Source organism: Tasmannia lanceolata, unplaced genomic scaffold, assembly GCF_043159265.1.
Source record: "Tasmannia lanceolata isolate RefF3 unplaced genomic scaffold, GAP_Taslan_0.1 ptg000018l, whole genome shotgun sequence".
NCBI lineage: Eukaryota > Viridiplantae > Streptophyta > Magnoliopsida > Canellales > Winteraceae > Tasmannia > Tasmannia lanceolata.
In genome coordinates, this window is record NW_027518695.1 from 32385938 (window position 1) to 32399083 (window position 13146).

At 41.4% G+C, this 13146-nt stretch overlaps 1 protein-coding gene across 2 annotated transcripts in view; it reads left to right on the forward strand.

Moving 5' to 3' along the window:
• KEA3 (K+ efflux antiporter 3) overlaps positions 1–11759 on the forward strand; it is a 92642-nt gene extending 80883 nt beyond the window's left edge. Inside the window, exons 12-19 of one of the 2 annotated variants that reach the window (XM_077358699.1) lie at positions 4061–4242; positions 4336–4471; positions 4618–4689; positions 4780–4881; positions 5001–5162; positions 10532–10621; positions 10755–10916; positions 11257–11759. In XM_077358699.1, the coding sequence (XP_077214814.1) occupies positions 4061–4242; positions 4336–4471; positions 4618–4689; positions 4780–4881; positions 5001–5162; positions 10532–10621; positions 10755–10916; positions 11257–11583 (1233 nt within the window). In that variant the 3' untranslated portion in view covers positions 11584–11759. Of the gene's footprint in view, positions 1–4060; positions 4243–4335; positions 4472–4617; positions 4690–4779; positions 4882–5000; positions 5163–7268; positions 9558–10531; positions 10622–10754; positions 10917–11256 lie in introns of those variants that run through there. The other variant, XM_077358700.1, reaches the window with a different exon arrangement.
• The last annotated feature ends 1387 nt before the right edge of the window (positions 11760–13146 follow it).

Sequence of the window (13146 nt, forward strand, 5' to 3'; positions counted from 1 at the left end):
CCACTAACTGTGGTCAAGACATAGAAGACAAGGAGGAAACAAAGCTCTGGAAGGTACTGATGAGCTTATCATAAGAAACAAAATTCGAAATAGGATGTGCAGTGGAACGGGATCTCGTACGAGATGCAATAGGAGAATCAGAAACAACAGAGGAAGGCGGAAGAGAAGATACCTGAGAGCGGGAGAGAGGGATCATCGGCTCAGAAGATGATTGTGCTAGAGGAGGTAGAAGAGACCTATTTGTAACTTGGCGCTGCTGATACTGCTGTGTAATTTTAGGGGGAGCTGGCTTCTCCAACGTGGCAGAAGAAGTAGAAGCTGCAGAAGCTGGCCGCACGGAAATAGGAGATGACAGAAGAGAAGCAGGTAGATCTGGTAAGGGAAGCGAGACCTCGGACTCGAGAAAAGGGGTGAAAGATGCCGCGCCATGTTGGAAGAATGCCTCAGACTCAAAGAACGTAACATCGGCTGAGACAAACCAGCGACGCAGACGAGGGCTATAGCAACGATAGCCTTTCTGCGTACGGGAATACCCCAGAAAGACACAACGCTCAGACCGGGGATCGAGTTTGTCACGGCCAGGGCCAAGGTGATGAACAAAACAAACGCATCCAAATACACGAGGTGTCAGAGGAAACTGTTCCTTACCAGGAGATAAGATCTCGAAAGAAGAGGCACCCTCTAAGACAGAGGAAGGAGAGCGATTTGCTAAGAAACACGCCGTGAGAAGGGCATCACTCCAGTATGCCTTAGGAACACTCATCTGAAAAAGAAGAGTGCGACCTACTTCAAGCAAATAACGAAGTTTCCGCTCAGCAACACCATTCTGTTGAGAGGTGTACGCACATGAAGACTGATGTAAAATCCCATGTTGGGAGAGATAGGATTGAAAGCCATTAGTATAAGAAAAATATTCTCTAGCATTGTCAATACGAAGATATTTAATATTGCAATTATATTGATTCTTAATTTCAGAATGAAATGTGCGAAAAGCAAAGAACACGTCGGATCGACTCTTCAGTAAATATAACCAGGTCATGCGTGAGAAGTCATCAATAAACACAATAAAATACCGAAAGCCAGTACTAGACGTGACCCTAAAGGGTCCCCATACATCAGAATGGACTAATTCAAATGGACTAGACACTCGACTAATGATCCGGTACGGAAACGACACACGACGGTGCTTCCCGAGTTCACAGGACTCGCACTGAAAACTAGAAAAAGGTCCGGGAACCAGAGAAGTCTGCTGCAGCCGCTGAAGTGAAGGATGCCCCAGGCGACAATGCCACTGAAATGTATCCACAGAGCTATGTAAGACAGTAGGCGGCCGGCAGTCAAGACGATAGAGTCCATCTACCTCACGACCCGTTCCAATCGTCTTCCCAGTCAAGAGATCCTGAAACAAACAGTAAAATGGAAAAAATGAGACAGAACAGTGAAGAGATTTAGTAATTTGGCTAACTGAAAGTAAATTAAATGGTGATTTTGGTACACATAAAACAGAAGATAAGGTAAGAGCAGGATGAGGGGAGATATGACCAACACCAGTGATAGGTGTAGTGGACCCATCAGCAAGGGTGATAGACTGAGAGGGCGACTAGAAAGAGCGAAAAGAATGAAGCTGAGAAGAGTTACCGGTCAGGTGATTGGATGCGCCAGAGTCAATGATCCTTGACCCTGAGCTAGATAGAAGGGTAGTGGGTGAACTACCTAGCTGGGCGAAACCTGCAGAGGGAGGACGAGAACTGAGCCGCAGACGCTGGAACTCCTCATAATCGGCACAGGATAATGTATAGGTGGAATCAGCTGGTGCAGGAACAGAAGCAGAGGGAGCGCAATCTAAAGTCGAAGCAGTAGTAGCACCCATGTGAGCCGAGCGTGCCTGACGAAGCTCGGGATGCAGGGTATAGCAATGGTCAATATAATGTCTCTCGCGCTGACAGTGAGTGCAAAAAGAACGGCCACGGCCACCACCAGAACGACCACCACCACGGCCGGCACGGCCACGACCAGAGGAGGCTCCACCACGAGCCGGGCGAGTACTGCCATCATAGGTCGCAAGAGCAGAACCATCAATAGGAACAGATATCACTGGATCACCAGGAGAGCACTGCTGGACGCAGGAGTAAACCTCAGTAAGGGAAGGAATAGCGCCATAACCGATAATCTGCTGACGAAGATGCATGTACTCTGGACCCAAACTCTCAAGGTACTGCACAACACGGATCTGATCCCTCTGACGGGCAGCCTCTGTGAGATCCGTGGTAAGCGGCATGTAAACATCAAGTTGCTGACAGAGGCCAACGAATTAGCTGTAATGGGTGGCAAGAGGAAGATCACCACGGCGGAAACTCATCCACTCAGAATAGGTAGAGCAGATCCGACTAATGTTTGCCACGCCAGAGTAAAGAAGAGTAACCTGATCCCAGATCCATTTCACAGTAGGCAGAAGCATCAAGGGCCCAGAGACATGAGGGGCCATACTCTGCCACAGAAGGGTACAAACAAGAGCATCCTCATGTTCCCATTGATCAAAGGTGGGATCCATCGTAGGAGGAGGATCACGACGAATGACGTGGGCTTTCCCACGGGCAATAAGATACTTCTCGACGGCTGCTTTCCAAGTAACGTAGTTTGCCCCATCCAACTTAACAGTAGTGATCTGTGGGAATGATCCATCCACAAAGAGAGATGATGATGAAGAAGACGCCAAAGAGGGTGTCGGACGAACACCAGGAGCCACTCATGTGGAAGGATTGTCAAGCACCTCCTCCATAACAACAAGCAAGAAAGAAACAGACAATCCACACCAAGACGAATAACAGGAGATAACAGAATAGGTGGGCAAACTTGGATACGCCAAGAAAGCTAGATGCGGCTCCAAGAATGACGGGCATCGACGAAGCTTGACAAGAGGGAAGCCATGAGGCACAAAGGGGAGCCGCAAAGACAAACAAGAATCAAAGTAGGGTAAGAGATGAAGATCTAACACATAATAACAGGGAGAAAAGAGTGGTAGGGTTTACCAAGGGATGAAAGGAAGAGGAGGAAAAATGATGTGGGTTGAAAAACTTGGGGTGTGAGGCTTACCAACAAACCTACGAATTAGGGGCTGGAAAAAAAAATCTGATGCGAAGCGAAACGCAGCCCTGAAACGCAGCCCTAGAAACTTATTTCTAGGGAAGTAATTTTGTGGGGGGGTGGTGCAAATCCTCGATCCTAGAAAAAGTTTCCAAGCTGGGAAGAAAATCTTTTCCGGGAAAATTTTTGGGGGCCGTTATTCCCGGCTCTGTTATGAAAGAAAGCGGCAGCTAAAGCAAATCTAATTAGTTGCTTTTTGCTTCTTATTCTTAGCCTGCCAACCACTTGGTACCAAGCAACCGGTTAGCTGTTGCGCTTTCAAAGTAGAAGAGTGGTCTCTTATCTTAGAAGTGGTGGTGTAAGAAGCGCGCAAATCCTCGTTCTTGGAAAATAATTTCCGCCCTGGGTAGAAAATGTGTGTGTGTGGGGCGGGGGGTTGCTGCACGGGGGTACAGGAGCAGGAGCTATGCGCAGGGGAGGAGAAACGTGGCGGGAGGGAGGGCCTGGTGCCTTCGGCTCAGAGAGGACGACTCCTTCTCAGGAGGAAAAAGACAGCGTGCCGGTGTGCCTCGGATGAAACTTGGCCCGGAGTTGGGTTTAGGGTTTCGCGGCGAGAGGGGAGGGGGGTGGCGGAGAAGATGGAGGCTGATGGAGAACCCTAGGGATCAGAAAACCCTAAGGCTCTGATACCATGTTAACCGAAAGTTTAGACAGAGAAACTAAATAAGTTAGGGTTATCTCCCCCTGACTCATATCTTTATACTAAAACATAAAGGAATGTACAAAGTCCTAAATGCTCTTAGGCAAGTTACATATTCCAACACTTCTCATGAAAAGTGCAATGTTATGAAATGGAAAAATATAGAATTGTGAATCAAGTATAACAATCATATTAGTAAGTGCTCTAATTATAGCAGAATTTTCACTCAAATTTGCTGCCTAAGTTTTCTTTATACAATTTGTTTCTCTTATGCAGCTCCTTTTCCGAGAGTGGCCCAATGTACTTTCGCTCTTGGCAGGTCTAATTGTTATCAAGACACTGATAATAACTGCAATAGGTCCCCTTGTTGGACTAACTTTACAAGAAAGTGTACGAATAGGATTGCTCCTTTCCCAAGGAGGCGAATTTGGATTTGTAGTATTCTCTTTGGCAAACAGGTCATTCACCTATAATCTGTGACCTCCATCATGTGTATCTGCTCAATGATAATTCCAAGATTTCTTTACGCTCATTTTTTTTTTTGCAAGCAGACTTGGAGTGCTACCGCTTGAGCTGAACAAACTGCTCATTATAGTTGTTGTTTTTTCAATGGCATTAACTCCCTTTCTCAATGAAGTTGGAAGAAAAGCTGCTGAGGTCATTGATGAGAAGTTTCAGGGAAAAGAAGTATGTGTCTTAAACTCTGCCATTATCAGTTTTGTTTTTTTTGAAATGGACTGCCATTATCAGTTAGTGATTATTGAATTGCTGATTGATCATATTAACTTACCTGGTACTGTTTATGGGTGGATTCTGAAATGCACTTTTTACAGAAAGCTCCTGAGTTGGTAAACTTTGGTGCAAGTGAACCTGTTGTCATTCTTGGATTTGGACAAAAGGGTCAGGTAGGAAAAATAGCATATAGTAACATTGAATATCCATTTAGAGCTAAGTAAATCATATTTTTGCTCTGTTTTAAGTCTTCTGAGTTACAGGTCCTTGCCAATTTCTTATCAACTCCATTGGCTTCTGGACTAGATGGTGACTTTGTGGGATGGCCCTACATAGCTTTTGATCTTGATCCAGTGGTTGTTAGGGTTAGTGGAAAATTTACTCATGTTGCCATGCCTTTTGAGTTTCCTGTTGTACTTTCCAAAGTTAGCTTAAAACTGGTCGATTCAAGACATTGGCATATTCAATTTCTTTTCTCAAACAGGCAGCTCGGAAACTTGGCTTCCCAATCCTCTATGGAGATGGATCACGTCCAGCGGTTTTGCAAGCTGCGGGTATTTCTTCTCCGAAAGCTGTCATGGTTATGCATACAGGGAAGAAAAGGACAACTGAGACTGTTCAGAGAATCCGGCTAGCATTCCCTGCGGTAAAGTGGCATTTGTTCTTTCTATATGTCACCATCTTATTTTTATTCAATTTTACTTTTCTTTCTTGAACGGAGTGTTACAGAGTTCTACCATTCTGATGTTCTGCTTCAGAAAAGATACAACAAATGGTCTACAAAAACCTAAACAATTAAAAAAGTAAAAATTAAAAGAACACGAGAAAACTTAATGAAACATAAACACATATTTTACTAACCTATCATTCATTGGTAGCAAGTTAACTGCAAACTATGATTGACATTATGATGTAGGACCGGGAAGAGAAATAGAAGAAACGGAAGAAAGAGAGTAGACGAAGAGAAGAAGAGAAGAGAACAAAAGAGAAGAGGAGAAGAAAAATAGGGGAAGAAGAAGAAGAAATTAGAAGTAGAAGAGAAGAGATGTGGTAGGAGTAGAAGAAGAAGAGGAGAAGGGAGGGAAGAAGAAGAGGAAAATAGAGGAGAAGATGATTGAGGCTCCTATCCTAGTTCACCTTGACTTTTCTAAAGTCTTTGAGGTTTCCTGTGATGCGTCAGGCATGGGGATAGGAGGTGTATTAAGTCAAGAAGGACATCCAGTAGCCTATTTTAGCAAGAAACTTAATGAGGCTAAACAGCAATATTCTACAAATGATAAAGAGTTGTACGCTGTTATATACAGGCGTAGTTTCATTGGCGGTATTACTTATTACCTGGAGTTTGTCTTGTTTTCTGACCACGAAGTATTGAAATACCTTCATTCACAAAAGAAATTAAATCAAAGGCACGCTAAGTGGATAGAATTTCTACAAGAACATACATTCATCCTCAATCATCGGGCCGGAGTCGAAAATTGAGTCGTTGATGCCTTAAGTCGTGTTGTTATGGTGTTACAGTTTATGAGTGTCGAAGTCATAGGATTTCATAAGCAAAAAGACGAGTATGCCACATGTTCCGATTTTGGCATCATCTTTGAAAATGTCCATGATGGTAACTATCAAGATCATGTTGTTTTCTTAATACAAGATGGTTATCTATTTCGAGAATCTTGGCTATGCATTCCCGGAACTTCACTTCGAGATTTCTTAGTTTGGGAATTGCATGCTGGAGGCCTAGCAGGACACTTTGGCAAGGATAAGACAATCGCATTAGTCGAGGATCAATTTTACTGGCCATCTGTAAAGAAAGATGTAGCGTGAATTGAGTCCTAATGTCGCACCTGCCAATTGGGAAATGCTAAGAAGCAAAACACTGGATTATACATGCCTTTGCCTATTCCAAACTCTCCATAGCAGGATGTCAACATGGACTTTGTCCTTGGACTACCTAGGACAGCTAGAGGACATGACTCTATCCTGGTTGTGGTAGATCGATTCTCACATATGACTCACTTTATTCCGTGTAGCAAGACAGCTGTCGCCGTGCAGGTTGCTAAGCTGTTCTTTAAGGAGGTTGTCAAACTTCACAGACTACCTATTTTCATTGTGTCTGATAGGAATGTCAAATTCGTTAGTTATTTTTGGAGGACACTTTGGAAACTTTTCGGAACACAATTGAAGTTTTCATCAGCATTTCATCCACAGACTGATGGTTAAACTGAGGTCGTTAATCGTAGTTTAAGTGATTTGTTGAGATATTTGGTAGGCGATCATCCAGGTACGTGGGATCTTTTATTACTGACTGTCGAGTTCATGTACAATAGTTCCATTAATCGGACTACTCGAAAGCTTGTTGATCTTATACCATTACCCCCTGATGCCCGTCCCTCTCAGTCAGCCGATTCTTTTGCCCAGCATATCCGTGACCTCCATGCTGATATATTTTGTAGGATTGCTAGGAGTAATGTTGACTACAAACTAGCCACTGATGTACATCGTAGGAAACTTGAATTTAATGAAGGCGACTATGTTATGGTTCGTGTTCATCCTGAACGTTACTCTCGTCGTTCTTTCAAAAAGTTGCATGCTCGAGCCATTGGACCTTTTCGTATCCTTCGTAAGTATGGCCCTAATGCATATTTAATAGACTTACATGCTGATATGAATATTAGTCCCGTATTCAATATCGAAGATCTTATCACATATCGCGGTACCTTCGAGCCTCCGACCATACTAACAGATGTTTCTACAGGTCAGATTACCAGCTCTTCTGTTCCAGCCTCGGTACCAGTGGTTCCGCCAGTTCCACCACTTCCTACCAACCAGATTGATGCTATACTTGCCGATGAGATCGTTTCATCACGCCATGTTGGTTTTTAGCGCTATCTTGTTAAGTGGCGTCGTCGACCAGATTCTGACGCTACTTGTCTTACAAAGGAGAAGCTTCGTCGTATGGACCCCGATATCTTGGAGCAGTATTGGACTCTTCACTCTCCGGAGGAGTTCTTTTCAGCAGGGGGAAATGATGGAGATCGACATCCCTTGCGAGTTTATTCTCGGCGGGGCCGCCCTCGAGGAGCCCCATAGAGATCTTTTTATTGTTATTTGTGCCCCTTAGGGATTTTTATGTTATTTTTAGTGTTGGTAGGGTTATTTTGAGGCATAGTTGATTTATTAGGGTTATTTTATTCTTTAAGGTGTTTTAGTCTTTTCAGAATTCTTAATTAAGCAAGTTTCTTTCTTTTAGGGAGAGTTAAAAGCCTATATATAGGCCATGCTACAGCTTTTATGATTAACTTTGAACGATTAATTGAATTGAGACTGATTGAGTGCTTCTTTCTTCCCTAAATTTCTTCTCTTCTACTTCTAATTTTCTTCTACTTCTCTTCTTCTTTCTTGTTTTTCTCCTTATTTTCTTCCCTAGCCTACATCACATTATCTAAGTACACACAATCCTCATAAAGAAATGGTTTTTGCTTGGTTTAGAAAAAAACATTCGATTGGGGTGGTCTTTTAACCAAATAGGTGTTTAAGGGTATCTATCTAACTTTCCATCAAAAATGGCCAAAAAGTGTACTATGAGAAACAAAAATTCAGAATTGATAGGAGCACCCTTTACAATCAGAGCAGACTGGAGTAGAGGCCCGTACAGGGTTCTCTGTTCCAGTTACCCTAGAACTATAAGTTTCAGAAACTCTACCCAAAACAGTACGGAATTGACACCCATGCGTGTATTAGTCAGTCAATAATTTGTTACATAATATGTGACGACTCATGTAAAAGGTGAAGCGAATAATAAGTTGGAAAGCATAGAAGCATATGAATATTATGAATCCTTTTTATAACACAATTGAAGTTTTCATCAGCATTTCATCCACAGACTGATGGTCAGACTGAGGTTGTTAATCGTAGTTTGGGTGATTTGTTGAGATGTTTGGTGGCGACCGTCCAAGTACGTGGGATCTTTTGTTACCGACTGCCGAGTTCGCGTACAATAGTTCCATTATTCGGACTACTGGAAAGAGCCCCTTTGAGAGTGTTTGTAGCGTCAAGCCTCGACAGCCTGTTGATCTTATACCATTACCCCCTGATGCCCGTTCCTCTTAGTCAGCCAATTTTTTTTGCTCAGCATATCTATGACATCCATGCTGATAGCCTGATATACGTCGTAGAATTGCTACGAGTAATGTTGACTACAAACTAGTCGCTGATGTACATCGTAGGAAGCTTGAATTTAATGAAGGCGACTATGTTATGGTTCGTGTTCGTCCTGAACATTACCCTCGTCATTCTTTCAAAAAGTTGCATGCTCGAGCCATTGGACCTTTTCGTATCCTTCGTATGTATGGCCCTAATGCATATTTATTAGACTTACCTACTGATATGAATATTAGTCCCATATTCATTATCGAAGATCTTATCACATATCTCGGTACCTTCGAGCCTCTTACTATGCTGACATATGTTTCTACAGGTCGGATTGCCAGCTTTTCTGTTCCAGCCCCAGTACCAGTGGTTCTGCCAGTTCCACCACTTCCTACCGACCAGATTGACGCTATACTTGCCGATGAGATCGTTTTATCACGCGATGGTGGTTTTCAGCGCTATCTTGTCAAGTGGCGTCGTCGACCAGATTCCGACGCTACTTGTCTTATAAAGGAGGAGCTTTGTCGTTTGGACCCCAATATCTTTAAGTAGTATCAGACTCTTTACTCTCCGGAGGAGAGTTCTTTTTAGCAGGGGAGAAATGATGGAGATCGACGTCCCTTGCGAGTTTATTCTCGGCGAGGTCGCCCTCGAGGAGTCTCGTAGAGATCTTTTTATTGTTATTTGTGCCCCCTGGGGATCTTTTTGTTATTTTTAGTGTTGTTAGGTGTATTTTGGGGCATAGTTGATTTATTAGGGTGTTTTAGTCTTTTAATAATTCTTAATTAAGCAAGTTTCTTTCTTTTAGGGATGGGTAAAAGCCTATATATAGGCCACGCTACAGCTTTTATTATTAACTTTGAATGATTAATTGAATTGAGACTGATTGAGTGCTTCTTTCTTCCCTAGATTTCTTCTCTTCTACTTCTAATTTTCTTCTTCTTCTCCTTATTTTCTTCCCCAGCCTACATCACATTATCTAAAGTACATTCAGTCCCCATATAGAAATGGTTTTTGCTTGGTTTAGAAAAAACACATTCGATTGGGGTGGTCTTTTAACCAAATAGGTGTTTAAGGGTATCTATCAAACTTTCCATCAAAGAATGATTAAAAAGTGTACTATTAGAAACAAAAATTCAGAACTGACAGGAGCACCCTGTACAATCGGAGCAGACCGGAGTCAAGGCCTGTACAGGGTTCTGTTCCAGTTTCCCCAGAACTATAAGGTTCAGAAACTCTACCCAAAACAGTACGGAATTGACACCCATGCTGTGTATTAGTCAGTCAATATTTTGTTACATAATATGTGACGACTCCTGTAAAAGGTGAAGCGATTAATAAGTTGGAGAGTGTAGAAGCATATGAATATTATGAATCCTTTATAATCAAAGGATCTGTGCATATTATGATTGTTATTTTAAGAACTCTTTTCTCTTCTATATGCTACAAAACTATGAACAAGGAATAGAAGGAAGAAAAAAAATAACGTTAAAACAATGTTGGAAATATATAGAAACAAAGAAGTCTCTGGTAAGCAGATGACCACTTCAACTTCACCATATTTGCATTGGTAAACTTCCTAGCAAATTGCTTCAGCTTTAGGGCATGGAGCTTTCAACCTAGGAACTCTGCTACAACCTATGAGCATTTGATAGGCAAAACACCTTGGCAAGCATGAATTTACGTCACATAATCTGGAAATGGTCATTCTCTTGGAAGAAATAACAGCCTATATGGATGACATCCAAGTACCAACACATGTTGGATATCTATCAGTAAGCTGTAAGCTTATCAAATGAAATAAAACATCACTGAATGCAATAATTCTAACACCAATCAAACGGCTGTTGCGACAACTGTTTTTAACAGGTCCCTATATATGCCCGAGCTCAAGACCTCGTGCATCTTTTAGAGCTTAAGAAAGCAGGTGTGACAGATGCCATACTTGAAAATACCGAGGTACCAGGAACTAGCCTTCCCTTTTGGTTTTTATAGCTGGAAAATCCCCTTTCCTTCTCATTTTCTAAGAATGATGGTGAGAGATTGGATGCAGCATGATATTAATCACAAGTCTTTTGGCCTGTAACTGCAGACTAGTTTACAGCTTGGCTCAAAGCTTTTAAAAGGGCTGGGTGTCATGTCCGACGATGTAACTTTCTTGAGTCAGCTTGTAAGAGACTCCATGGAACTTCAAGCCCAAGATTCACAGAACAGAACCGATGACCAAGATTATGGCGCTATGAGGCCATTGCAGGTACTCTCTACACTTTGTTTACATGACACAAATTGCTGGGTTGTTAAAACATCATCTATGTTACACGGATTCTTCTGAAGGGACAAAGTACTTTTGTCGAACACATCTCTGATTCCATTACTTTAGGATTCACAACAATTTTGAGGTCTCTTGTATTTGTTTTTTCTGAATACTACTACCACAACTTTACAATTACCACATGTTGAGTTTTATCCATCCTAATAACAACTTTTTCATATGGAAATAAAACTTTAAATTTACTAAGCTTATTAAAAAATTTAATATATTACTTATTATAATTAAAATTTGAGGATTGATGCAAATATTTTGACGAATACAGGTAAGAGTGGGCGACTTGGTCGAGACTCGGCCAGAAAATGGCCCAATTTCACTTGATGGACTGATCCAGAATCCCGATCAGAGAGCAATGACTCACATTTCGACTTCCAACAATGATCAACTGCAGAGTGTTCAAGCACTAGTAGATGAGTCAGGTTACGAAACTCCAATCCAAGAATCCGAAAAACTAGAATGTGATCAAGGTGTCAAATACTGTGATTTGGATGCAGAGAATGGCGTCTCAAATCAAAATACACATGATGAAGATGGTAAGAAAGATACATTGGACCAGAACATACCTTGTATAGCAAAGATGGAGGAACCTTGATGTCTGGATTCTAAATGCTTGTATATCTCTTTTTTCAATTTTTTCTTCATCTGGTTTCAGAATTTTGGGCCCCCTCCAGGTCCTCATTACGTTTATCCTCTAAAAGGCAAAGAGATGAACAAATTTTTGTTTTGACAGATGATGAAGAAAATACCACAGCCTTGAGCTGCTTCATATGGTTATTGTTACTTTCAAAACAAAAAAAACATGGGGTCTCTATTATATGTACTACATATAAAGTGAAGTCCCCTGCTATTTTTTGCAATTGAAAAAGAAATACCAAAGTTTACATTTCAATAAATGGACTAACTTCGACCATATAGCATAACCTCTTGCTTTTAGCTGTTCTCTCAAAGCTATGGTTGTCAATGGACCCAAACAATCTGAGTTAATGGAAAGGATTTGGACACGAGTTAGACCCAAACTGTGTCCATTGGATCCATATTCTAATGTTGAAATTATTTAGGATCGCGACCTATATGTGGTAACAAAATCTGATGGAGGGTCCTAGATCTGAATGGAGGGCACCAATGTACGGAAATATCCTTCATATTTTCGTCTATTTATGTCTGTTAATGTGGGATATTGTCATAGCATTTAAAAATCTTAGAGCAGGATGCCTTAGCATCAGGAGACTGAAAGGGTAAACATAGCCTTCCCGGGAAAATGGCTATGACGGCTTGAGGAGATGAGTTGTCAGCTCTGGAGTAGTCATTGTTAACAAATACGGGGCTTAATCGGGTCATTAGTTGTCTGATTATAGGTTTAGATCTAATTGCTTGACGATTTGGAGGGATATCCCGCGTCAAAAGCGTAAGTTCGACAAGGGGATATGATTCGAAGTTTACAATTAAGTTGTGGGTTGATGATAAGTGGTGTGATCAGGCCCTTTTGATGGTGGTGTCCCTCTGATCTCTTTGTTGTGGCCTCTAGTATGGACATTTTGGTCGAAGACTGCTTTCAAATGAGTGGAGAGAAGGATTTCTTTGAATATAAATTTTAGACAGAATATAAATTTTAGACAATTTCTTTGATAGAGAACTAGATTGAGTAGCCTGCTTTCTAGAGACATTGGAGTCCTGCTGCATCAAAAAGATTGAAAAAGACAAGAGGGTTTGGATCTAGAGTTCATCCATTGTTTTCGGTGTCGACCACTTGGGGGTTAGTTGCGTGGGATTTTAAATCCACTAAGGTCTTCCTGGACTGTGGGTTACTTTGGGAATGTCTTGGACTCCTCAAGCAAGGACTTCAGTAGGGATTTCAGAGTGATTAGGACTTTGAAGTTTTGCTTTAGTAATAAACTAGGAGACTATAAAGTCCTAAAAAAAATTAGAATTTATTGCTTTGTAAAAGATAAGGGCAGTTTTTTCATTTTCCACGACATGACTTTTTCTATTCTTTCATTTTCCATAAGGGTATCATTTTCATTGACATAAGAATATTTTGATCATTTTACATTACATAGGAGTATTTTAGATTTGTTTCCCTATTTTACCAATTTTCTACATTTTTTATTTTTCTTTTTTCTCATTTGTCCATTAAGATACAGGTGTTTTGGGCATT